Below are 26,636 nucleotides of genomic sequence, written 5' to 3' on the forward strand. Positions count from 1 at the left end.
AAACATCCCTCTCCCATTATTGGAAGTCCTACTGCCTCTGAACCTGGAAGCTTCGAGCCAAGTGCCATCAGCATGCTGTGAAAGTCCTGGGCCAGTGCCTGAACTCAATAATGGGCTGGATGAGGGCCAATAAACTGAAACGGAATCCTGGCAAGCTGCAAGCCCTGTGGGTGAGTGGTTCCCAGGTCCGGGAGATAGGCTCATTGCCTGTTCCGGATGGTTGCACTCCCTCTGAAAGATCAGGTTCGTAGCCCAGGGGTATTCTAAATCCATCACTGTCACTGGAGGCCCAAGTAGCCATGGCAGCTCGGAGTGCCTTTTACCAACTTCGGCTAGTTCACCAGCTACGGCCTCTCCTGGACAGGGATAGCTTGACCACGGTGGCCCAGGCGCTAGTAACCTCAAGACTGTATTACTGCAATGCACTCTATGTGGGGCTGCCCTTAAGGCTGCTCCAGAAACTGGAGCTAGTGAGGAACACAGCAGCTCTGCTGTTGTCAGGAGCTGCCCCTTTTCAGCATGCAACTCCTTTGCTGAGGGAACTGCACTGGCTGCCTATCTGCTACAAGGCCAGGTTTAAGGTTTTAGTACTAGTGTACAAAGCCCTAAACAACTTGGGACCAGGATACCTGACAGAGTGCCTTCTCCCTTACCAACCTGCCTGGTCACTGAAGTCATCAGAGGGCTTGCTCCTGGTGCCTCCAGTTGGATATATGGCCTGACTGGAGTCCACCAGGAGAAAAGCCTTCAGTGTGGTGGCCCCCTTTCTTTGGAACTCCCTGCCCCTGGAGGTCAGGCAGACACCAACACTGTGTTGTTTCCCAAGCCTCCTGAAAACAGCACTGTTCCAGGAGGCATTCCTTTCTCTACTGGAATTCTGTTTTTGTTCTTTTGTAAGCATGATTTTAATGGTGGTGTTTTAATCTTCTTATTCTTTTACTGTTTTATCTTTTGTGTTCACTGCTCCAAAATCTGTTTTGGATATGGAGCGGTATACAAATATTGTAAATAAATAAACAAAGAAGTTCCATATAGCCTTCAGGTCTAGGAGCCATTGGTAGACTTCTCCTTCAGGCATTCATTGAATCCCTTTTTAAATACCCAACTTGCTGTAGGGATCTATTTAATGCTGGGATGGAGAACCTCCAGCTAATGGGCTGGGTTCAGTACCCACGGATTCTCCATCTAGTCCACAAGCTTCTTTTGTTGTTCTCTCCCATCAGTGATCGGAGAGAAGAGGGTATGTAAAAGCAATTTACCTTTAAATACCCCACAAAGAACTGAGGTGTGTTTTGTAGGCACTGAGAGCTGCTGCATCAAACTGAGGTATGTGCATCTTGCAAGCCGTTGCACAGAACTGAGGTGTACTGTTTGCAGGCATGAGAGCTGTTGAATTGGGGCCTATTCCTGAACAGACTTACCTGAACTGAGCTGTGTTTTGTACGATTGGGAAAAATGTCCGGACTGATATGAACTACATCTGATCCTGCCCACTTTGCCCTTAGCACCACCCACTGCTGGAACAAGCCCCCCACCTTGAGACCCTTCCCAAATTGAAATTTGGCCCCTGGGCCAAAAAAAGTTTCAATACCCCTGATTTAATGTTAACTATTTACTCTAATATAGCTAATTCGCCATGTACTGGGCACAGAACTGTTGCTCTTTCAGCAATCATGCTATTTGTAAGCTGCTCCGAAAACTACAAGTATTTTCCATTTGGCCAAACTTCTATTAAAAAATAGTGGGCTGGATAAAAGCAGTGACATTTTAGAAGAAAGCTCATTTAAAAGATCACAATTTGCCATTGTAGAAATTTGCATCCACCTGTATATACATCTTAGAGAAACTTACTGAAGTCCATGGCATGTTGACAGAGCAACAAAAGATTCTGTATTCCCTCGGATGTGACCTTGGTAATAACAATGTTCTCCGCCCTGCAATTAGAAACAGAGACTGTGAGTTCATATCACATACATGGTTTTGCAAGCAACCCAGGGATTAGATTACCAAATCAGATGGCTGAAGTAAATGGTGGAACAATATATTCATACCCAGATAGGCTTTACTACATTTGCTGATGCAATACGTGAACCAAGTTTCATTACATTACATTATATAATGCTGCAGGTGAGCCCAAATTAAGTAACCTGAGAGCTTTGAACACCAACATTCTCTTGCCATTCACTCCAACCTTATATATATTACAGTGTGAACATCCAAAATTTGGTGAATGTGAACCTCAGACTGTCAAAATTCATGTGCGAACGTCTATGCTCACCAAATTATGGACAAATGTACAACCATGTCATACCATAAGTAGAATACTGGCAAAACTGGCTACTGTTGGGAGTGTATACATGATCAAGTAGTATACAGTTATCAGCAATAAATATAACTAATCTGAAGCACAGAAGAGTAATACCAGCTAATGTTAGGGGAATATCACTGTATAGCACATATTACTATATGTATTAGTATCATAACATCACCACAGCAAGTCATTTCATTATGACTGGAGGCCTACTACAGCATATTACATGCAGTTGAAAACCCCTGAATTAGTTCTCTAATATGCAGTACAAAGGGAAGTTTAGTTGTTGTTGCTGCTGTTGTTGCTGTTGTTATTATTTACATTTATATCCCACCTTTTTTCCTCTTGCAAGGAACCCAAGGCCCTCCTCCTTTCCATTTTTTCCTCACAACAACCCTGTGAGGTAGGTAGGCTGAGAGTCAGTGACTGGCCCAAAGTCACCCAATGAGCTTCATGGCTGAGTGGGGACTAGAGCCTGCATCCCCCAAGTCCCAGCCCAACACTCTAAGCACCACACCACACTGGCTCTCAGTGGGCCAGGGAACTCCTGGGGATTGCTGAGGGGGGGCTGGCAGATGATGTCAGTGTCCCTGCTAATCAAAACAATGTCAGTGTTCCATCCCTGTGAGCCCTGGCTCCACTACACCGCTGAAGATCTGGAAGCCACCTTTCGAGAAAGCCAGAGCACATGGCCCCTCACCATGTGCATGCAGCCGGGATACTGTACTCCAACAGTCCATGTGCCTTCTTGCTAATATCAAGAAAGGGGCACAAGCTCAGAGCACAACTCCGATATTTAGCTCATCCCCTACTTCCACTCCAACTGAACGGGAGTAACCTACTTTTTATTCTAGGTTTTTTTTAAAGAACTTATCCAGAACAAAACACGAGTTCTGGCAAATGACTAGAGGCCAATTTAAACCTGGCACGGCATCTGGCAAAAAACAACAGAACAAAAAACGCTCAGCCATGCAGCCTCTCCACGCAGCCAGCGGAGTGTTTAAAAGGCTCTTTGCACGTACACCAGCCTGTACAGTTGTGGTGTGTGCATGCCAGCAATGCATGGCACAGGGGGCAGCTGCACTGGTGTGCCAACCCTGCATACATATCAGCCAGCATGCAGCTCAAGGCCTGTTTAAATATAACCCCAGACACATGGAGCAACTCCCATGCAGTGCAAAGGCTTCTGTGCAATTTCCAACTGGCCACAGCCAAGTTTAAAGCAGTCCTCCACTCAAATTCCACTCTCCAGCTAACGTAGCTCCAGGCACTTACAAATCCTCTCGCTGGTGGAGAGAGCATCACAGTCTTCTGTAGAGCAGGACACCTGGCACCAACCTCTAAAATGCCCCAGGGGTCTCATTTTCACCACCATTTCCACACAAGTAAGAAAAAGCAAGAGTCCTTTTCTGAGCAGCAGGAGAAGCCCCTATTGGCACTGTTCAGACACATATTGGGGAAGGGTGGTTAGGGTAACCATGGCGCATGGTGGTTACTGCTAACCACTGCGAGTGCGTGCTACTGCCACACGTGCAGGTAACCATGTTCTGCAACGTGGTTAGACTAACCATTCTCCAATCACCTTCCCTCCCGCAGGAATCCACAGTCCTCCGGATGGGCAGCCATGCATCCCAGCAGCCTTTGCACTGTTGGCCATTTTGGTGCTTGGTGCTGCCGGCCATTTCGGTGCTCGGTGGCTACTTCTTCTTTGGCCACTCTTGCCATGGACCTCTATGGCAGCTGTCAATTAACCACGGAGGCTGTTCAGACAACACACTAAGCCATGAAGAGCCCACTAACCATCTTGCAGCAAGTGGTTAGTGAACGTGGTTAATCTGTGGTTAATAAACCACCATGGTTGGGACAGACACCTGTTCAGACATCACAGTCAGCCAACATGGTTAGCTCAAAACTCCTATCCATCATGGCTTAACATGATGTCTGAACAGGGCCCATGTCTCTTACTTTCTCCATACCTTAAACAGGTATGGCAACCCTGCCTCTCTCTCAAGTCCGATGGTGCATGCCTGAAGACTCAAGGAAGGGGAGGGGAATTGGAAGTGACTACAAATCATGGATGGCTAGTAAGCCAAGCCAACATTTGTGGATCCCTGCTTACATCATATCTATTACTGCACATTGTTCAGGAGCCAAAACATAATAACAGGTTGGACTCTCCACTCGTTCAATATGTGTTTTTATTATATAGATCAGAGATGGGCAACACATGGTCCACAGGCCACAGCCCCCCCTTCTTTTAGCACCCCCCAACCCAACTGAAATTTGGAAGCACAGCAGCAAAAGGAGCCAATTTCCGCTTGTTTTTCATAGAACAGGCTGTAGTTTGCCGGCGAAATTAGGTGGCACGGCAGCATGCCAGCAAAAAAGGGTCGTACTTAAACCTTTTCTTGCTGCTACGCTACTGAATTTTGGCAGCAAGGCGGTGTGGACAGGGGGCACCCACCCCCTATGGATTGGAGGGGAGATGTGCACCTGGACCACTGGAAGTCACCCATTTTGCCCTTATGTTGATACAGATCAACATAAGGGCAAAATCAAGCCCACTAAGACATTCCTCCAGACAAGTTTTCTTGCCTCATTGCCCTCATAATAAATTCCCTGTAGGCAAACTGCTACAGAGAAATCACATAGGGCTGCACATATACAGGAGAAATAGCCTTGATGGGCCAGATATGTCCCACAGATTTTATAACTTCTCTCTCTATTCAAGGTCAGAGTTACTCGGCATATTCTGGCACTCACCGACAGACTAAAATCACCACAATACTGCTTAAGCACTCTTTGGTTGTATACAAATGACAGCTTTTAAATAACTTGAGGCCATCTTCTAAAGCAGCGGTCCCCAACCTTTTTGGCACCAGGGACCGGTTTCGTGGAAGACAATTTTTCCATGGACCAGGGGGGATGGTTTCGGGATGATTCAAGCGCATTACATTTATTACTTTGCAGTAATAGGCTACATAAAGATTTACACAGCCTATTACTTGAAGAACAGGGACGCAAATGGCGTCCGCTATGCGGACGCCATTTGCATTCCAGCGGCCGGAAGTCCGCCAGTGGCAGGAGCCGGCCGGCAGCTCTGCAGACTCGCCACGGAGCGGAGCCAGCCAGGGCCAGCGAGGATTCCGGGGGGGAGGGATGGATCGCCTTCCCCCCATGGACCCCCGCAGACCCAAGGTAAGGGGGTTTCGCACACCCCTACACTGACCTCCTGCTGTACGGCCTGGTTCCTAACAGGCCACAGACCAGTACAGGTCCATGGCCCAGGGGTTGAGGACCCCTGTTCTAAAGCCATTATTGCTTGTAGTTCAAATGTTCACTCATCGCTCTGCAACAGTCTGTGGTGAAGCTGATTTTCTAGGGGTTTTGTAGCCCCTTCAAGCTCTATTCTGGGACAGCTGAAACTAGCATGCCAGAAGTACAGCAAGCATTGCTGTAACAGAAACAAATTCACTTTGGTGTGATACACTTTCTCCCTTATCAACCTGCCTGGTCACTGAGGTCTTCAGAGAGCATATTCCTGGTGGTTCTGCATGGACCTATGGCCCAGCTGGGGTCCACCCAAAGAAGAGCCTTTGGTGTGGTGGCCCCCTTTCTATGGAACTTCCTGCCCTTGGAGGTCAGGCAAGCCCCAACACTATGTTGTTTCTGGCACCTCCTGAAAACATCTCTATTTCAGGAAGCCTTCCCTGACTAAGTAGCCACAGTTTTTATTGGAATTCTGTTTTTTAAAATGATGATAATTTTTAACATGGAGTGCTATTCTTGTATCTTATCTTTGTATCTTTTAGTGTTCACTGTTCCAGAATCTGTCTAGATGTGTAGCGGTATATAAATGGTGTAAATAAATAAATAAATGGTCACAGCCAGTTAAGGAGAAACTCATCCACACTGAAACTCTACAACAGACTAATCTCCATCTACTACAGTCATTGGGAAACATGACCAAGCCATTGTTACCTCAATGTACAGTCAGCAAAAGAGCACTGCAAAAATTAACAAAATGGATTTTATACTGTGTTTGAAACGAACTTCTACCTTTTCAGCATTTCTTAAATTTCCAGTAAATAAGCAATGCAGAAAAGCTTGCTCTGCAATTTGAGCCTTCCAGCCATTGAACTAAAAACACTTCCAGGTAGCAATAAAATGCCACCCTTCTCGGTTCCCATCTAGATGTCCTTCAGCTTGCCCAAGGGAAGAGGAGGGAAGCCGTGACATTATTTGCTAGTCATAGTGTTGCCCTTACTTGGTCAAGCTAATGCATTATATGTTATTTGTGAAATGCCAACTGATGATTAACCTTTTCTTCCCAGCAGGCAGCCACTGCAGGGTCACTGGGTTGAGAAATCGCTATTCTCAGCATGTCATTAAACCTAATTACCAATTACCAGAGCATACAGAAGTTTAAGTCATCAGCAGCAAGATAATGCACCATTTCCAGGTTTTATATATATCCCTTGCACTGGTGTGGCTGTAAGGGAAGAGGGGACAAATAGAAAATGGTGCTTGGTGACAGTTCAGGGAACAAACCAATGCATGTTTCAACAGAAAAAGTCCTACAACTCCCAGGATTCTTCAGCTAGGGAATGGTGGGAGCTGCAGAACTTTTTTCTGTCTGCACATGCATAGGATTGCACCTTTAGTGTGGCATGAAAACTCAACTCACCAGGAAAACATTCCTCAGTATAAAACACAATCTTCAGGACAGCCTTCCCCATCTGGTGCTGTCAGGGATAGCTCTGATTCTGAGTCAGAGTTAGAAATGCTAGATCAAGGCATGGGGGAAGGATACTCCCTACAGTGCCTAGATGCTGGGAGAGATTCCTCCAAAGGCCTTGACAAACAGATGGCCCAGGCTCAGCCCTTTCTCACAGGTGCCCTCCAGACACATTGGACTACTACTCCCCAAATCCCTGCCCATTGGCCATGCTGGCTGGGGCATCCTGGGAGTTATAGCCCAACACATCTTGAGGGTATCAACTTGGGAAAGGCTGTGTTAGGCCAAGCAGCACCTGAATAGGTGGCTTACACTAGGAGGGGCAATCCTGAGAAAATCCATGGAGATTTGGTATTACTTGAGGCTGACAAAGCAGGTCTGTTGCTTGGACATTTGAGTGAAGGGCTAGGAAAACACTGGGCTAGATCTAGACTTAAACATACTTGGAGTGCACCCACTGAAATCAGTGGGGCTTAAGTTAGTCATGATCTTGGCCCTATGAGTTGGATCCAAGATCTGCCTTCCATGGACGAGGGGCCCTGCTCATGGAAGGTGTCTTTGCCTGATTTGGGGATCCCTCCTCTCTGCAACACAGCTCACCCCATTCAGCAGGATCCCCTAACCCTCTGTGTAGCATTTTCAGGGGTCTGGAGCAGGTGCCATGGGGAGAGGGGGTGAGGAAGGCCACCAATCCAGCTGTATGTGCCTAAATTTGGATCCTAGCCCATTTTTTATCTTCCTTCATCTGTCTGTCTGTCTGTCACTTTTCTCTTGATTGTTGGGGCATATTTGAGGAGCAAGGGTAGATGAGTGGAGACTTATGCTATACCTCAGTGGTCAGTAGAAATAAGCATATATTTATCTAATGCATTTGTATCTTGCCCTATATCATTATGATCTCAGGGCGGCATACAGATAAAATCAACAGTATAAACAGTATAAAACAATAAATAATTTAAACAGCTAAAAGCTTATTAAGCCATTAAACAAGCTAATACCAATTAAAACATCTATAACAATAAAACAGTTAAAACAGTGTGTGACTTTAGGGAATTCAATTAATCCTCAAAGGCTTTGGTGAAAAGCCATGTTTTAACTTGGTGCCAAAATGAAACCAACATCTGTGCCGATCGGGCCTCCAAGGGGACAGCATTCCACAACCACGGTGCCACAGCAGAGAAGGCCCTCTCCCACGTCCCGCCATAGTGTATGTCTCACACTCATGGGACACAGAGGAGGACCACTCCAACAGATCTCAATCCTCAGACAGGCATATATAGGGAAAGGCACTCCCTCAAATATTGAGGACCCAAGCTGTGTAGTCATATGTATATATGTATGTATATGACTACAGTTGCCCTGTTATGCATCCCTTCTTATCCTGGTAATGGTTCCAGGTCAGAAGAAAAATGGGTGGTGAATGGGTAAGGGGTGTGTGTAGATGTTGGCATTTGTGTTCATTCAGGAGTCATAAAACTTCCACTAAAGTGTTTTTTTAGAAGTATGAATGCTTAAGGCTTCTGCTCTAAACATCACCTTTAAAACCAATGTTACGGACAGCAGGCGTAACTCAGAAGAATCTCACAAGAAGCACATCAATGACCTGGCCCTAGAAAGAGGCTTAGAAGTCAAGGGAGGCTGTGTGCTGTATGCTACCAATAAGATGCTTCATGCTTGCAGCTGCAGGGCATGGAAAGATGGCTCACCTACTTTGCTTCTCACTGACATCTGGCCAGGAAGATGCGACAGCATCTGCTCCAAAAGCTGATCCTGGATTGCTTGCCTTGAAAAGCAAAGAAACTGGTTTTGAATAGCACTTAAGGCAGCCTTCCTCAACCTGGTGCCCTCCAGATGTGTCGGACTGCAACTCCCATCCTTCCCAGGAAGGGAATTCCAGTCCGACACATCTGGCTGGGAAGGAAGGGAATTGCGGTCTGGCACATCTGGCTGGGAAGGATGGGAGTTGCAGTCCAACACAACTGGAGGGCACCAGGTTGAGGAAGGCTGACCTAAGAGACATTGAAAAGGCAAGGGAGCCAGGGAACATTCCCCACTTCCCTGTTTCTCCTAGAGGAATTCTAACCATTAGGAATACGTACCCCAGAATCCTAGGCACAGTTCTTGAACAAATTTACACTCTCTCCTTCTCCCTCTACCACAGTGGCATAAGCCATTTGTATAGGAGGTGGGTCAGCTAAGTAAAGGGCAAGTCTTACCTGCAAAAATGCATAACAAAACCACACAACCAGAAGAGTTTCCTTTGTCTAAGGAAAGCAGCATGGGGCCAGGGCTGTTAGGAACAAAGAGGCGGTGAGGGGTGAGTAATCCTTCCCCCAAGCCACTTCCATCCTCCCACTCCTTCTGTAGAGCTCCAATTCTTTTTACAATTCTTTTTACAAGTTATAGGAGAAAAGTGAAGGAAGGGGGAGGGTTAAGCCCATGCACATCTGTGCTTCTCCAGTCCAAATCACTCCCTCCCAAAGTTGCTAATGCTCCCTAGAACAGGCGTGGGCAACTTGCACAGGTCCAGCAGCCAATTCCCCCCACTTGGAACCAACCAGGAATTGCACCCTTCCCTGCCACTGCCTAAATAGTTGTGATCTCCTTTTAAAACAAGGCAAGTGCTATTCGACTTCCCAAAAAGGTGTGCTCTCCCTGCACTCCTTGGTTTAAAGGAAAATCAAAACTTTCTTTTGCTGCTGCTGCAGTCACCACAACTCTGGCAGCGACAGCAGCAGTGCCCCTACCCACTACAAAAATGGACCATGGGGCAGTGCTGCCCACCCACCCTAGAAGGAGTGACCAACCTGTTGTACACATCCACATGTAATGTGCAGTTCTGACCAAGGATTTCAACTGCTACCTCCCCTGAAGTGGGCCGTCTAGTATTTTGGAAGTGGTCTTTTCACACAACATCAACAACTGCAATTCTGATGGCACCTCCCCATGCCACCCCCTGAAACAGGTTATCAGAATGCATCCTCTTTGCTTTGAGTCCACCAACGTACTACTTGAGGGCCTAGTGTGACGCCTACAGCAGAGCTAACCCAAATCTGCAACCGAGACCTGAGATTCCGCAGTTCTGGCCCTTCAACAACACCTACCAATAACAAAAGCAACATATTCTTGAGCCAGAGTGGTGTAGTGGTAAATGTGTTGGACTGGGAGCCGGGAGATCCAGGTTCTAGTCCCCACTCAGCCATGGAAACTCACTGGGTGACTTTGAGCCAGTCACAGACTCTCAGCCCAACCTACCTCATGGGGTTGTTGTTGTGAGGATTAAATGGAGAGGAGGAGGAGGAGGAGGAGAATGTAAGCTGCTTTAGGTTCCTTGCAAGAGGAAAAAAGGAGGGATATAAATGCAATAAATAATAAATATTCTAAATGAAAAGAGGGAGAAAACATTCAAAAGCAGTAGCTTGGAACAGCAAGACATTCCTTTTGTTATTATTACTTGAACTCTCTGAAAATGGATATTGCAGCTAGGTTACAGAAACGTTTAAGTCACGGAATTTTAAACTGGGTCAGTGGTTCTAGAAAATAGGTGAGTAAGACAAGCTATTTTCAGTTACAGTTGTAAACCACAGAGAATGTCCTGTATGCATGGTATTCACTAGATAGCCTTGGAGATGCCCACATCCTGCCATTGTTTGCAGTCCTCCGCTTTAATAATAATAACAATAATAACAACAATGTACCCCTTCTGTACTGCAAAAGCAATGCTGAAGCGACTTCTACACACAAATAGAGAAATTCGCATCATATATAGTAAATAAAAACAGCAGGAGTCAACAACTAAAAAAATGATACAAAACAGCAGCAGACAGGTTTTGCCCCCCAAAAGGGCACAGCTGCACCAGCTAGTGTCAGACCCTCTCTTGCCCACTCCTCTTGTCGTCCTGTCTAAGCAGGAAGGTCTCCATCTGCTGAAAAAAGGGGCAGCGGGGGGGGGCAGGCCTAGGGAGGGAGTTCCACAGCCTGTCAAGGGGTTACACCAGGGTGCAGAACCTCTTTCAGCCTCCATTTCAGAGAAGCACTTTGGGGCTGCATTCCAGTGGTGAGTGGGGCCGAAGGCAAAAGGAACGGGGCCAAAAATACACGCATATTTTAACTTAAAGCTCTGCCAGGAACAAAGCCTTAGGAGAGGCATTGCGACTTTTAGAATGGGGAAAAATTGCATTAAAGCCAGGAAAGCACCAAATGATGAGTGATTAGAGGAAAGGATGTGGGGCCAGGGGAAGTGGCATGGTCTTCTGGGGAACCCCAGAGGGCCCCACTAGGGCCCCAGGAGGGCTGGATTTGGCCCCCAGGCCTGAGGTTCTGCACCCCTGAGATAAGCAATTGATAGGGGACAACAGGGCAGCACCTGCCTATGTCAGGGATATTATGCCACGTGTACATGCTTAGGCGTGTGTGCACAAACTCTGGAATCAGTTCCTCCATTGCCTCTAAAGAAGAAATATTTTGCTTCAGCATTAACGAGATGTTATTATGCCGCTCTGCGAACACGTCCCCTAGATGGAAAATTGGCCAGTGGCAATTTTGTAGCGAATATTGCTGACCTATATCAAGGAAATATTCCCGGCTGCGTGACTTCCCACTTAATTTTGACAACTGCAGCATCAAGACGCTGCAAGCCACAATGGACTATTCATGTGAAACAGCTGATGCACAAGCCCCGGTTACCTTAAAATAATTCTGCTGGCGCAAATACTTCATTCACAAAAAGGGTGGCGATGGGAAGAAGGGAACCACCACTTTAGAGTGGGAATGACTGCAAGATGTCAGCATGAGCTACCATGCTTCAGATCAGATATAACATTCGCAATCCTCCAAATCATGGTTTGGCATTACATGTAAACACGGAGTCTGTCCCACAACAGACTCTCCTGAATGTTGCCATACTTGCTCCTTCATGGTCATAATGTCTTTGGCTCCCAAAAGGGCAGAGCTACACCAGCTAGTGTCAGACCCTTTCTTGCCCACCCCTCTTGCTGCACAGGAATAGCTGACACCATTTGAAGAGCAGGGTGGGGGCGGGCAGGCGAGCCGTTCCAATGGGATTTGCATAATGAAAGAGAAAATTGGACGGCATCAAATTAAAATTACATCTTAATAAATCTCGCCCACTCACCCACTTTTTCTACCACCTTTTCTACCTTGCACACATTAAAAGTGTGCTTTAATTAAAAAGCCTTGATGTTACCATGATTTGACAGAAGAGAAGTAATTAGCACAGGGAAGGCCAAGTAATTAAGGTTTCCTGATCCTCCCCATGTCAAGCACAAGAGTCAAGTGCAGTTGTGAAAGTGTCGCACAGACAGAGCCTGCTGTTTTCACACCCTTAACAAAATTGCACTAGCACTTTTAAAAATACATATATTTACAAATATATATTACAATGTCGGAACTGCTACTTTAGTCCATTTACAAAGAGCTCCTACAGGAGCTGCTGCTGCAAGACAGACTCAAGAAATACATTCTCAAATTCAAAGTGATTGGGAAGCAGAATAGCTAGAATAAAAATTCAAAGAGTTCTCAGTTTGCCCTTGTCTACTATAGTGCAAAGATCACCCTTCCCCAACTTAGTGCCCTCCAGATCACTACAAACCCCATCATTCCCAGAAAGCATGGCCATGGGGGATTGGAGTCCACTACATCTGGAGAGTACCAAGATTGGGAAGTCTGGCACAGAGCTGGGCTTTGAGAAAAAGGGGCTTACACAATGTCAGACCATTGGTCCATTTAACTCAGTATTATCTAGGGTGGGCAGAATGTATAACAGGATCTACTGCTAGACCTCTGGGTGATTCGCAGTAGATTGGTAAGGACTTCAGACTTCTAGTTGTTTAACAATACCAACGACAGAATGACTCCAGGGGTAGAGCCATTTTTTGTGGGGGAGGATTGTGGGCTCTCTGTTCTCTCTGTTTTGAGTTCTGGTACTCAAAACAAAATTCATGGGCTCTGAATTCTTTAATTCTATGTCTTTTGCACCAGGCTCCAGTTGATAGACCTTGATATTCTGAGAAAAATCCAAAGTAGATCCCACAAGCCTCATGTCTGCCCACCCCTGATCTACACTGACTGGTAGCAACTCTCCAGGGTTTCAGACCAGAGTCTTTTTTCCAGCCCTACCTGGAAATGTGAAAGATAGAACCTACATTAAAAATGCACCTCCATAGAGGAAGAAATGTGCAACCCCCTGCAGTGCCCCATGTGTGGACTTTGTTGTATATTTCACACTGTATGCTCCACTCACAGCTTCCCAACATATAGCACACAATGAAACCTACACATCAGTGTAATCATCGGATTTGTCCATCTACACAAGTTTTGCATATACCAAGAAGAATTTTGCACAAGAATTTTGTCATATCTGGTACCAATGTGGAAAAAACTATCATGACCCAAAACTATTGTCCAGGGCTGCTATGTTTGAATTGTTTGGTATAGTAAATATATACTATATCTGGATGAGCAGAACATCTATTGCTCTAACGTTGAGGGGGTGGTGTTTGATTTTAAGCAAGCAACATCAGGGAACAGATTTGCGTACTTAATCGAAGAGGAGATTGGCGTAGATTAGTCAGACCTTCAACTCTTTCATCTCAATGACAATCCCTGTGACATAACAATAACCAAAGAGAGATAAAAAGACACAGCAATCCGCTGCAACAGTGTAGAATTTATACAAGTTGAGTGAATGTATGTTGGGAGCCTGGAAGAAATCCCGAACTGAGGGTGGGATAACAATATGTGAACAGCTCACTGACTACTATTTTTGCTCCTCAAGGGCCTCTTGCCACTTCAAGCAGAACAATGCCACTGGTTTCAACTCCATTGAGTGCTGCCACCTTAGCACGAGAGCAGCTTTGCTCGTCAGCAAGGAAATCCAACAGCCTGGAGATGCAGCCTTTTTGTATCCTTGCACACAAATGGTTAGTACTATAATAAATCCTGAAAAACTCAATTTTTCCATTACTGCAGCTGCACCAACCAGAAAGGTATGTTCATTCATCTAACTCCCTTTCATACAATCACATGCTTCAGGAAAAAAAATGCCAAGCTAACTATAAAACCAAAATGAAATGCCCTTTCCGAAGAAATATGGATGCCATCTCTTCTGCAGCATCCCCAAGCAGCGCACTGCTCACTTGCAGATGCCAATTTGTACAACGCTGTGAATTAGGTGAGAACAGCCTTTCCCACCCTGGTGCCCACCCCCAAAGTGTTGACTACAATTTCCATCATCCCCAGCCATACTTGCTGGGATGATGGGAGATGTAGTCTGACAGCTCTGGGGATGCGCCAGGGTGGGGAAGCCTGGGTTGGCAGCACTGGACTGCAGCCACAGCACTACAGGTTACCTTGGCAAATGGGTATTCCCAAACACACCCATTTAATGATGTGGTGGGGGGGGGCATTTGTGCAGGACAGATGGTGAAATCCCCCACCAACAGGGATGATTAATTACTTGAGCACCTGCTGATTTTGCCTTCAAACATGCCCCCTCCCCAGCAAAGCTATTTTCTCCAGCCAGTCTCGGAGTCCGACTGGAGAAAAGGTTAGACATTCCAGGGGAGAATCAGTGGGCAGAACTAACAGCCATTCTTGATTACAGATTTGCAAAAGGAAGAACCGAAATAGGAACTTGTATATGCAATTTAGTCTACAAATTGTATAAGCAGTAGCTGAAACAATTGGATAGTTTTAAAAAGCTGCATAACAACGTGGCCTGCTACGTAACTTATTTTTGTTGCCCTTCCAGTAATTTTTTTTAAGTTATTGAAATACATGGAATAATCCTTTGTTTTATCACACTGTCTATGCTGTGGTATGGAAGAAGCATCCATCTAAAAGGGAGCCAAAAGATACAGCAAGACAATAAACACACTGTTCATTCCCACTCCACTGTCATGGTGATGCAGGAAGTCTGGGCCCCCTTGACCCAAGAATAGAATCCAGATTCTCCAAACAAAAACAAACATTGCTGTTTGTCCTGATCTCTCTCTCTCTCCCTCTCTCTCACACGCGCGCACACACACACACACACAGTGCCTCTGTGTATCTTTTTCTCCCTTCAGTCTCATGAAGTGCCTTTGCTCTCTTTCATGGATTGACAAAAACAAAAAAGTTTTCCACCTTTCCACCATTTTAAGGTAGCCATAGCAACCCAATAAGCTGTACCTGCCTGGAACGAATTTGATGACCCCTGAGTATCTCACCACCTGGCACTACTCAACAGCCTAGAAAAAATGGACCTCTCATGAACAGAGGGAACTGCTTTATGCCCGGTCAGACTATTTGTCCATTTAGCCTGGGGAAAGGTTGGCATCAATGGCTTTGAGAAAAAAGAAGACAGGAAGCTGCCTTACACCAAGTCCAACCACTGGTCCATTTAAGTCAATATTACCTGCGCCAGGGGTAGGCAACCTGGTGCCCTTCTACATTAAAAAATATACCTCCCTATAGGAAGTAATGTGCAACCTATAAATAAATCACCACATGTGCCCGACACATGGATTTTGCTGTATATTCACACTGCATGCTCCAATCTATCATGTCCCCACTAGAGGAATTCTCCTCCTCCTCCTCCTCCTCCTCCTCCTCCAAGGAGCTAGAGCTCCCAGAGATGGATGACACCAAGAAGCCACCCATGGCAGGAGACCTTAGGGGAGATGACCATAGGTCCTTCCCCACAGGAAGAGGGGAGTTCTGCCTCTGAGGCAGAGGCTGAGTGGCCCCCAAGAGCACCAGCACCTCAAGAGGGATGGTGCATAAAGGAGGCAATGGCTCCTTTATGGAGAAGTGCTTGATTAGAAAGAAGGAATCAAGAAGGGACTCCTCAGGAGCAAGGCCTGTAATGAACTGAAGCTGAGCCCTGGGTGGAGCTCAAGATGCTCTGGGAATATAAGCCTGCAATATCATTACTGGAAACAATATCTTATTTTCAGTTCTGGTCACTTGTTTCCCTGACCTCAGCTTGCGTTTGGATCTCTGTGCTACTGACTTCTGTCTGAGTCTGCTTTTGGACTGTATTTCTACTTAACAGATCTTCTGGATTTTGACCTTGGCTATTCCTCAGACCTCTCTCTGAAAAAACCCTACTTGCCTGGTAAAACTGTGCTTGAGCATTTGTCTGCTAAATTGGCTTTTCTACTGTATTCATCTCTGTATTTGCCTAGCAAAGAGCCAGACCCAGTTATAGCAAGATGCAATCACAGCTTCCCAGCAGATATACATGCAATGAAACCTACACATCAGTCCAATCATCATATGTCTATCTACAAATTACTTGTATATATCAAGAACAGTATATAGTATACTTGCATACTATATTTTTCATATCTGATACCAATGCGGAAACATCTCTCACTAGCAAATCTACCCCAGTACTGTCTACGCTGGAAGTGTTCCCATTACCTGTTACCTGATCCTTAAAAAAAAACACCTGATACCAGGGATTGAACCTGGGATATTCTTCATGCCAAGCATGTTCTGTACCACGCTTTGTCTTCAACATTCATCACATAAGTGCATTCTCTCAGTGAATCAAGATCTGAGAATGAACATAGTATTGTGTGCTCTCTTCTCATAATTTATTTCTGGTTAGTCTCAACAAGTCTTTCCTATTTGTTTTCATTTAGTTCTACCTGAAGCCAGCTTCTAATGCAAGGTGCAACAGGGCTCCCATGTACCAGCAATGAATGAAAGAGAATTGGAGAAGGTGTACAGCTGCCTAACACTTAGAATGCAGAATTCCTTATCAATGCAGAATTACGCACACTGCAGCATTAATTACACTGCAGCTGCACTGAATGTTTGTCCAACAGCCCCACTGCAAAACATCCCAGCATGGGGAGCTTTGTAATGGAGAAAGGGGCTGCATTAAAGAGGTGCTTAATCTAATGAACAAACCATAGTCGCCAACAGAATACAACAACTTCACGGAACAAACACTTATTGTATACTGTTCTTTATCTTTAAAATTCTAATTGGGCAACCCTAGGAGAAAGTAAGTTAACACAAGACAAAAACCCTTGCATATTTCCTCTCCCTAGAGGAGGAAATGGATGGAATGGGGAGCGGGGGGAGACACACTGATTTCGTGAGTTACTTTTAATTCATCTTCTGGTTCTGGGAGAGTGCAGCTATGCTCAGGTTCTCAAGTACCAACCTGGCTCAAGTTAGCAGTTAGTGAAATAACAAGAAAGCACAAAGAGGGCTAATTAATCCACACAACAGTAAATGGAATGACAACTAGTTCCAGCTTTTCTCTCAAGATCTTGGGGGGTAGATGGCACTGAACTGGAATTCCTTCCATTGCCAGTTTTAATGCAGCAACTAAATATTTATTTAATGATATAAAAAAGATGCCAGTTTGAGGCCAAAGTTAAAGCTATCTTATGTTGGCTTAAGCTCCACAAAACCAGGAAATTGGAGCCAAGGCCTTAACAGATGTGCCCCATGATCAGTGATGATATTATGCAATATTATGAATTGTGCTTGCTTACAACTTACCCTCCATGCACCCACACTTTTCCTGGGTCTTTCAGGCCCAAATCCAGATGAGGAGGATGGAGTTCCTGGGACCAGCAAAGATGCCCCATGATGTCCTGGTCTTGTATTGCCTTATGTAACATCTCAGTCTTACTGTATTGCTGTATTGCCTATTTGTTGCTTTTAAGCAAGCCCAATTGCATGAGGGGGTTTGTTTTCTAGCTGCTCCTCCCTCGAGTCTCTGCAGACAAGCAGGCAGCAGGGGTGATGTAACAAACTAGGATTAAGCCAGGATATCAAATTTGGACATAACAACAAACAACAATTTAACCCAAGCTAAGGTCCACAAGACAACTTCAAGCCATGGTTTCTTGGCCCAACTCAAACCACAGTTAGTTGGCTGGGGCAGATTCAGACTTATAAATAAGCCAGAGTTATGTTAAACTAACCATGGTTTAGTTTTATGCCTGAACCCAACCCATAAGTGAACCCATGGCAGAGAATAAGGAAAAACAGAATGTGTAGTGTGTGTGTGTCACATAAGATGCTAATCCTCCCTCCAGCTTGGCTGTTGCTGCTCTTCTCTTGCTAGTTGGCTGTCTGCTGAGGATGAGTATAGGTCCTCTAATGCCACTACTCACCCCCAAGTATGCCTTGGTACTGTGGCTGGGACTGGCAGGTGGCAGGCTTGCCTCAGGCAGGGCTGGTGATGCTAGAAGGACCAAAACAGCTAGCAGGGCTCCACCTTAATGGCTGGCTAACCGCCCACTCCTGCACGACTCACAGTGGCCACAAATGGAATGATTGCCACTTTAAATTTCATGCATGGGATGTGTGGAAGCATACCCCACTTCTGTCTCGGTTCCCCCTTCCAACCAGAAACTGCCCAGAACTGGACATGATCTTCTCCTCAGAAAAGACACCTAACACAGGGATCACATCACCTAACACAGGGATGTTGAACCTCCTTCAGCTCAAGGGCCAAATTCCATTTTAGAGAAGCTCTCAGGGGCCGCATTCCAATAGTGGGTGGGGACCAAGGGCAAAAGGGACATGCCCACAAATACCAATGATACCAGCATATTTTAACATAAAGCTCTTACTGTCAGTAACTAAGACTTAAGAGAGGCATTTCAATATTTTAGAATGGGGATAAAACTGCACATGAGCCAGGAAACCACCAAACTATTGGGGGGAGGGGCATGGCCCTCTGGGGAACCCCAGAGGGCCAGATTGGAACCCCAGGACAACCAGATTTGTCCCTCGGGCCTGAAGTTCCCCACCCCTGCCCTAATACATACAGGAGGGATCAGGTGTTGTAAGCACTGAAAGAGCACCCCACCATGACCGAGTGGATACCCCTGCATCACTGAATCACTCCCCCACTGTCTTAGAGCCCCAACTTACTCAACAATCCCTCTTAAAAGTTGAAGCAGTCCTATACCATGTCTGCCATTCAAATGGCTCACAGTGATTGCATGGATTTTAGATTATGCTAAAGAGGTATTCTTATTAGAACCGATTAGCAGAATCCAAACCTAATTTGGTAAAAAGCGACTTGCTAGCAATGCAAAGTGTTTAGATTTTCCCCTCTGTGTATACTGCCTGACAGACAGAACCTGATGTCCATTCCTGTTCTTTATTAATGTCATTTGCTATCCTTTGTTTCTGCTTCAAGTTATACTTGGAAACAAACAGATTTTTTCAAATTGTATACATATGGCACTCTCATCATGACCATGTTCTTAATATAAATGGAGGTATCTGTATTTAAAACATACATCTTTATATAGTGTCTAAAACCCCAATCCCTCTTGGCCACCGGCAAGGACCATTGTGCAGCGTGCCACTGTGCTATTATGGAGGGCAACAGCCAAAGATTGGCACACAGCACATCCAGCAGAAGCCAGAACCTCAAGTGCGGAAACAGAGGTCAGCCCTTACCATTACTATGCAACCACAAGCTGCAATTCTGAACCACCATTTGGATCTTCATGCCTGACCCTAAACGCTCTGTGAATGGAAACCCTGATAACAGGAGTGCACCGTTATTTTTTGGTACAGTGACCCTCGGAACCCTAAATGCTCTAGGCTAGCAGCTGAGCAACTCCTGACAACGTGGATATGATTATAGCAATAATGTGCAGGTGAAGCCCAAGATCAGCCTTCCTCCAACGTGCCCCTTCAAGATGTGTTGGACTACAACTCCCACCATCCCCAGCCAGCATGACTGGGGATCAGGGGAGTTGTGGTCCAACACATCTGGAGAGCGCTAGGTTGAGGAAGGTTGCCCTAGATCTTTGCCACCACATTGCATAGGTAATGTTCCGCTCTAAACTGAGTCCGGGCTCTTTGCTAGTCAGTACGAGAACATAAATAGTGGAGTGGTCAATTAAGCAGGCAAATGGTCAAACAAAGGCAGGCAGGCAGGCAGGCAGGCAGAAATGTGGGGTTAGGCTAAGGCAGTAGTGATCAAAAGAAGAGGCAGTGGTCAAAACACAGTGGGGCAGTCAGATACATTACACAGCCCAGAAGCTGAGCCAAGAAGTCCGAGGGTCAGTATCATGAAGCGTCAATCACAGGGGAAGGTCCAGCAGGCAAGGTACAAGGCACTGGAGCTGCTGGAATGGTGTTGTTTCCAACTCTGGGTAGGCCTACACTGAAGGCTTTTAACAGCACAGCCGGCTGCCCCACTAAGGGCTCAGCTGCAGTGTGTTAAGCTCTCTGGTCAGAGCCCCACTCAGGAGGATCCCCTTTCCTCCTGAGCAGGCCCCTGCTGCAGCCTGGCACTTTGTCACGGCTCCCTGAACTGGGGCTGCCTCCTCTGGCACTGGAACTCCCTGGGACTTGCCGGGGGGGCGGGGTGGTGTTCAGGCTCCTCCTCTGAGGCACAGTCCCCCCCGTCCTGAGCAGCTGAGACCTCAGCAGGCTCTTCCATGGACTCAGGCCCCTGTTGCCGTGCGGGCCCTGGCAGGAACTGGGCATCATCCCCTGTTTGGGCCTCTAACTCTTCCTCCGCCTTGGAGGATTCCAACAAGGGCACGACAGGCTTCCTCAGATCTGATTTTTTACTAAAAAGAAGCAAAAATAACTAAACCTGCCATCCTAGCAGTTAGGACATACATGTGCATCTCATGCTGCACGTATGATACTGGTGGCTAGAATGGGATTGCTTCTCATCATCTGGCTCCCATAGGCCATGGCAGCTGCTCATTAGGGAGAACCATTTCTGTGTATAGTGGGATCAGCCCCACTTGTAAAGGTCCTCCATGCTGCCACTGTGGAGACAAGGACATGCTGAAGGATACGTAAGACACTGTTAGTGCTGTGCCAAACATGTCTCCCACATTTTTTTTCAACCATTCTCATTCAATTTGACATAAGATAAATTACTTCCAAAAATCAATTCAATGTAGAAGAAATTTTGGAGAACTTCTCCTGGGTTGGGTTTGGATTTCTTGGGCTTACCTTACTTAGGAGGGAGCTGAGGAGAGAGCATAAGTGTCCTGTTTTTCATTGTACAGTCATCTCTCTGGCCACCTGTAGTCTCCTCAGCTTCCTACACTTCAATTAAAGTCTAGTTTAAGGCACCATGAAGTAATTCCTCCCACAGGGCTTTTCGAGATCAGGACGTGCAGGCAGTCTGGGAGGCTAGCTGTGACTGGGTAAGCTCAGAAACACTACAAAAATAAATTATACAACATCCTGAATGAGGCAGAACAATAGAAGCCTCTTTCACACAGGGAGAAAACTTTCAGGAAATTGGAGGGCAGATTTTGGAAGAGTGCTAACTCCACCCCATCCCTGGAGCTAAACATCACACTGCCCCCACCTGCACTGCAGTGGATTCAAATTGGGGGCCAGCCTGCTAAGACAGCTGATGTTGTTGCAGCACAAAACTCCCCAAACCCCTTAGGAAAAAACAAGCTGTGCTACAAGCCCTGCCAAAGGGGGGCCCTACCTGGGAGAAACCTTTGAGAATTTCTCCTCCCTCTGGAGAAATTCAGTGAAATCTTCTCCTAAATTTCTCTGCCCACAAGTGAGATGGAAAATTTCAAGAGCCCATTTGCGCACAGCTCTAGTCACTGTAGCTGCTACCTGGAGGCTACGTATCATAGATTAGCAGACAGCAACATCCATGTATCAGCTATATTGTGAGGAGGACACCTCCAACAGAATTCCAAGGACACTTCCAGCAGAATTCGAGAACACACACAACATTGTTTTAGCACAGTTGTTTTAAAGAACTCAGTTGTCAATGCATGATCCTGAACAGCAGCAAGACTATATAACAAAAAGAAATATCAAAGTGCAAGCTCTTACTTTAACTTCCACCATCTTCCCACCATGTTCTATATGCCTCTCAAGGTATTCTGAAGACAGCAGGTCACTGCAACGACAGAAAATGTGAGGTATAATATGTTCCACATTATTTATTATCATTAAAAAAATATGTAGACCACCTTTTGAGGCAAAGCCTCCTCAAGTCACTTGACAAGGTAAAATTTCAAAGCAATAAAATATAAAATACAACTAACTTAAACCTCAGCATTACGCATTTAAAATATCAGCAAGAGTAAAAATTATAACATAAAAATAGGCATCCATTCATTTAAAAGCAGACTGGAGCATCTAAGTCTTTGAGGGTGCAATTCTATGCATGTTTAAACAGAAAAAAGTCCTACAACTCCCAGTATTTACATGCATTTCTTCTGGGAGTTATTGGACTTTTTTGTGTCTAAACAGGCATAGGATTGCACCCTAAGTTTTGTGGTAAGGCTTTCCACAAGACTGGAGCCACCACTGAAAAGGCCCTTCCAATCTAATAAATCTTAGGCAGACACATAAGCACGGCCTCCAGGGCAAATCTTCTGACATTCCTCTCAGCTAACAGTTCAGTAATCACTGGTATTTGCAAAGCGCAAAACCCATTAGGATATAGTTCCTCAAACATTAATACACATGCACGCACCCTAAGAACACTGGACAGTTAACTCCAGCAGAGCTACATTCTAACTGCAATGTATTTCTCATGACAACAAACACAGCTGTAGTGAAGAGTGCTGCTGTTGTTGTGTTTTACATCAATGTCTCCAAATGCTTTGACCATCAAAGCAACCGTATCAAATTTATTACCATGCAAAGGTCTAAAGAGGAGCCAGAAGTGGGGGGGAGTTTATGTTTGGACCCCCAGTCCCATCATATTTTACACCTCAAGTGAGCAGGCTGAAGGCCTGTATAGGGCTATTCTTAATAACAGTAATTATCTCTCCCAACAAAAATGACCAATTTTAGCAAGCTGGTGTAAAAAAGTGCAATGGGCAAAATGGATTTTCATGTTACTTAAAGTAGTAGTAAAATAACATTTCTGATCAGGAGACTTGAATATTCCATGGGCCAGGGATAGGGGTGGGGGAGGTCAAGGAACTATTTGTTTCAACCGACTTCAGATTTTAAGAGCTAAAAAGTGAGGTGATGTCCCAGACAAACCAGCATGTTTTGGAGTTATCTTTCAGCTTGTCCTGAGGAAAAATTCAGTTTAGAGAATTTTCAGCTACATACAGTTGAGAAAAGCTAATGCAGACATTTTACTAATCCCAGGAGATCGTAGGGGGAAAGAAAATCATTCAGTCATCTCAGAGAGACAGCAACTTATTCTGAAGCAACTATTTCTACCAGTAACCAGCTCCATGCTATACAAGGCTATCCTTCCATGATACCTGCTGAGGAATTCTTGTTCTAATAGGATATTCTAGTAGGGACCAATGCATATGGCCCCATAAAGCTTACATTTGACCAATGACATTTTCATATGTGACTAGTGTTGCAAGGTCTGATGAGGTAGGGTAGGCAGGGTGAAAGTACTCGCGCAAACAAAAAGCTTCCCCTTCAGTAGCCTTTTCATGAGAGTCAGGCAAACTAACAACATAATTGCACCCATATGAGATATTTCGTGACGATTTCCATTCTTTTGCCTCCAGCAGGAAGGAGCTTTAGTTCACAACTCTTGTGGCACAGCTCTGCAAGCTTAACTTTAAAAGGGTGGTGGGGGAGGGGAAGGCTCAGCTGGGTTAAACAAACTGGGGAATGATACTGCTCAAGCAGTTCAGCACATCTTGGAGCGCATTATCCTGTTTTTCTCCAGGACGGGCTGTGTCTTGCTCTGTTTGTGCAAGAGATGCATATTTGGAGGCAAGAGGTGGCTCAAAGACAACCAGTCTTGTCCACACAAAAAAACCAGTTTTGCCCACAAAAAAACAAGCAAACCAGTCTTCCATTCCAGAAACTATGGGTTGCGATCCAACTTCATTCCAGAAACTATGTTTCCAGTGCCCTGTCAGGCTGCTGCTGGCAAGAGCGAAGGAGGTGACTTCTGCCTCTCCATCCTGTTTTTCTCTCTTGTCTAGATGGAGCTCTCAGCCCATCTAGCAGAGGCATGCTGGCAAGGCTAGGGAAGCCATGGGATTTCTCGGATCCCAACCTCAACTCTCTCCTCCCCTCCCTGCCCACCACAACACCCCCATTTAGACCTCTCCGAGGCCACTTTTGCAACCTTGTAATGCAGGCGCCGCAGTTCTTTCCATTGTGGCTGTGACGGGAAGAGGAAAGCATCAGACCCCGGAGTCCCCCAGCTGAGGTTGCGGCAGTGCCTACGGCCTTGGAAGGGGACTCCAAAGACTCCTATGGTCCTGGGACCACAGGATTGCTCTCCCCACAGTTTAAATGCCTTGTTTTAGTGCAGTTGCCATCTTGTTTCTTGATACAAGGCAGAGACTGCAGAATTCCCCCAAACCTGACAAGGATCATCTTAACGCTCCCACTGACAAGGGTTACAAACAATGTTAAGAGACAAATAAAGAGTTCTCTAGACCACATCACCAAAGTTTTATAGCCCTGATAGGCAAGGAACACCACAACATACTTAGCTCAGGAGACTACTTTGAACCTAGAATTGTGGGAAATGCAAAGTGGCTGGGTCTCCTACTTTATGGAGGACACTCCTCTATTTTGGAAATCTTGCAGAGGCAGTTGCCCATCAACAGTTAGCACCTGGACAGCAGACAGAGAAGGCATACAGGCCTGTCTTCTCCACTGTGGTGAGATGTACTGAATTTCTATTTAAATGATGGTTACAATTTCTAAATTTTCACATATACACAGAAATTCGCAAACGCAAATGTTATCCAAATTGGTGGCCTTATTCGTCCTCTATTTCTGGTGATGCATTTCCCCTTTTTTGGTGATGCATAAGTAGGTTGTCAGAGGAATCTGTCGGGGGGATTAAACTCACTGAGCTTTAATTAGTTTGCCCCCCCCAGACTTTGACTCACTTTCCTGTGAACTGGTCCAACTCAATCTGTATCGACTCGGGCCATTTCATGGATTTCCATTTTTAAAATTTGCATAAAAAGCAATTTGCACAAATTTTGGCAACAATTGGCTCAAATTACACAAATTGCAGCCATAATTTTTTGTGAACCACCCAGAGGGCTTCAGCTATTGGGTGGCATAAAAATGTAATGAATAAATAAACAAATTGCTATTGCTATTGCAATTTGCACAAATTGCTTTTTATGCAAATTTTTTAAAACCTGAAAAAGTTCCCTGATTTCAGGAAGAAACTTGCATCTCGGCTCGCAAATGCAAGCTGAGTCTGGGGCACTGAGGAAATCCAGCTAGCTCAAAAAGGGCTGGATTTCCCAGTGACAGACATCCCTATGCATAAGTGGCCACCCCCATGGAGAAGGACTGTAACTCACTGGTAGAGCTCATCCTTTATGTGCAAAAAGTTCCCATTTTCTACCCCTGGCATCTCCCAGTAGACTGGGAAAAGATTCCTGTATGGAACTCTGAAAAGCTGCTGCCAGTCAATGTAAACCAGCCTTTCCCAATCTGGTGTTCTACAGATGCCACTGGCCATGATGGATGGAAGTTGCAGTCCAACACATCTAGGAGGCACCAGTTTGAGGAAGGCTGGGGTACACAATACTGGGCTAAATGGGACAACGCTGACGCCGTATAAGACAACTTCCTACATTCATAAACACCATGTTTGTTTTAACAAGATACAGGCTAATGCTTTAAGATGTGAAGGGATAAAATCCCAAATTCAAATAAATATTACAAATGTCTTGCAGAGATCATGGAATCTATAACAAAAATGCAAGTTATTTGGTATAAGATAACTGGAGCCTCTTGAAAACAAATACCATAGGCAGGAACCCATTATAGCAATGTGAGTTCTAATAAGAGAAAATGGCATAGTACTGTATATAAAAGCCATTTTTGTGGTAGTCTTTTGTTACACAAAAATAATTAGCTTTATAATCTGCATGGGACAAACACCCAAGCAAAGCACAGATACTGAGCGCTTCCCTTGTCCTTTTGCAGTAAAACCATTTGCCTTTAAATGGTGGCAGGTCACACGATTCTCTTCTGCCCCTTCGCAATCTGAATAGCATTGCTTGATGGTGAAGACACCCTGAATTCCTGCTGTCTCCAAACTCAGAAAGGAAAAAGAGACAATGCGTATTAAGGGGAAACAGCTCTAAACCAACTCCAGGCCTGTAGCCAGAAATGTTGAGGTGATTTGCTTTAACCTAAGGCTAAACCAAACACTTAGTGGATAGAATCAATGCACAACAGCCAGAACCTAAATACAGGCAACTGGATTTGTTTGAAGTCATTTACTTGGATTAAATAATAGCACATTTTAAGACTATATAATTTTAAAATAAGTGCTTACTGCTCATCAATAATTCCATTGTCTTTGCATTCATTGGCCAGAACACTGGAGGGCAGGACTGAGCGGGGCTGGAGCATTCTAAGTGAAAACTGAAAATTCAGGGAAGGGTCCTGCAATTAGGCCCTTTTTGTGGCTATGGCCCTGGCCCAGGGATGTTGTAGAAATCCTCAATGGCTTCAAACAAGTTTGGATTTTTATTAATCCACCCTGCAGATTCCACAGTGGACCGACTTTTTCCAAGTCACATGGACTTTCAGACTAGTTTTTTACTTTTAGGGGGGATTTGTGCAAATTCACACTTGCACTAATGAGTATTAATGCACAAGTGGAACGCAATT

The 26,636-nt window shown here is 45.3% G+C and overlaps 1 protein-coding gene across 4 annotated transcripts in view; it reads right to left on the minus strand.

Annotated features, from left to right (window-relative positions):
* Window positions 1-26,636, minus strand: part of ADAM22 (ADAM metallopeptidase domain 22) — a 191,064-nt gene that overhangs the window by 83,095 nt on the left and 81,333 nt on the right. For all 4 annotated transcript variants that reach the window (XM_084858951.1, XM_084858952.1, XM_084858949.1 and 1 more), the window contains exons 4-5: window positions 21,876-21,942; window positions 1,852-1,934 (exon numbers count right to left, since the gene is read on the minus strand). In XM_084858951.1, coding sequence (XP_084715077.1) covers window positions 1,852-1,934; window positions 21,876-21,942 — 150 coding nt within the window. The remainder of the gene's footprint in view (window positions 1-1,851; window positions 1,935-21,875; window positions 21,943-26,636) is intronic.

The sequence above is a fragment of the Heloderma suspectum genome, chromosome 5 (genome assembly GCF_057233095.1).
Source record: "Heloderma suspectum isolate Gila_16-S chromosome 5, 16-S_ref, whole genome shotgun sequence".
NCBI classification, from domain to species: Eukaryota; Metazoa; Chordata; class Lepidosauria; order Squamata; family Helodermatidae; genus Heloderma; species Heloderma suspectum.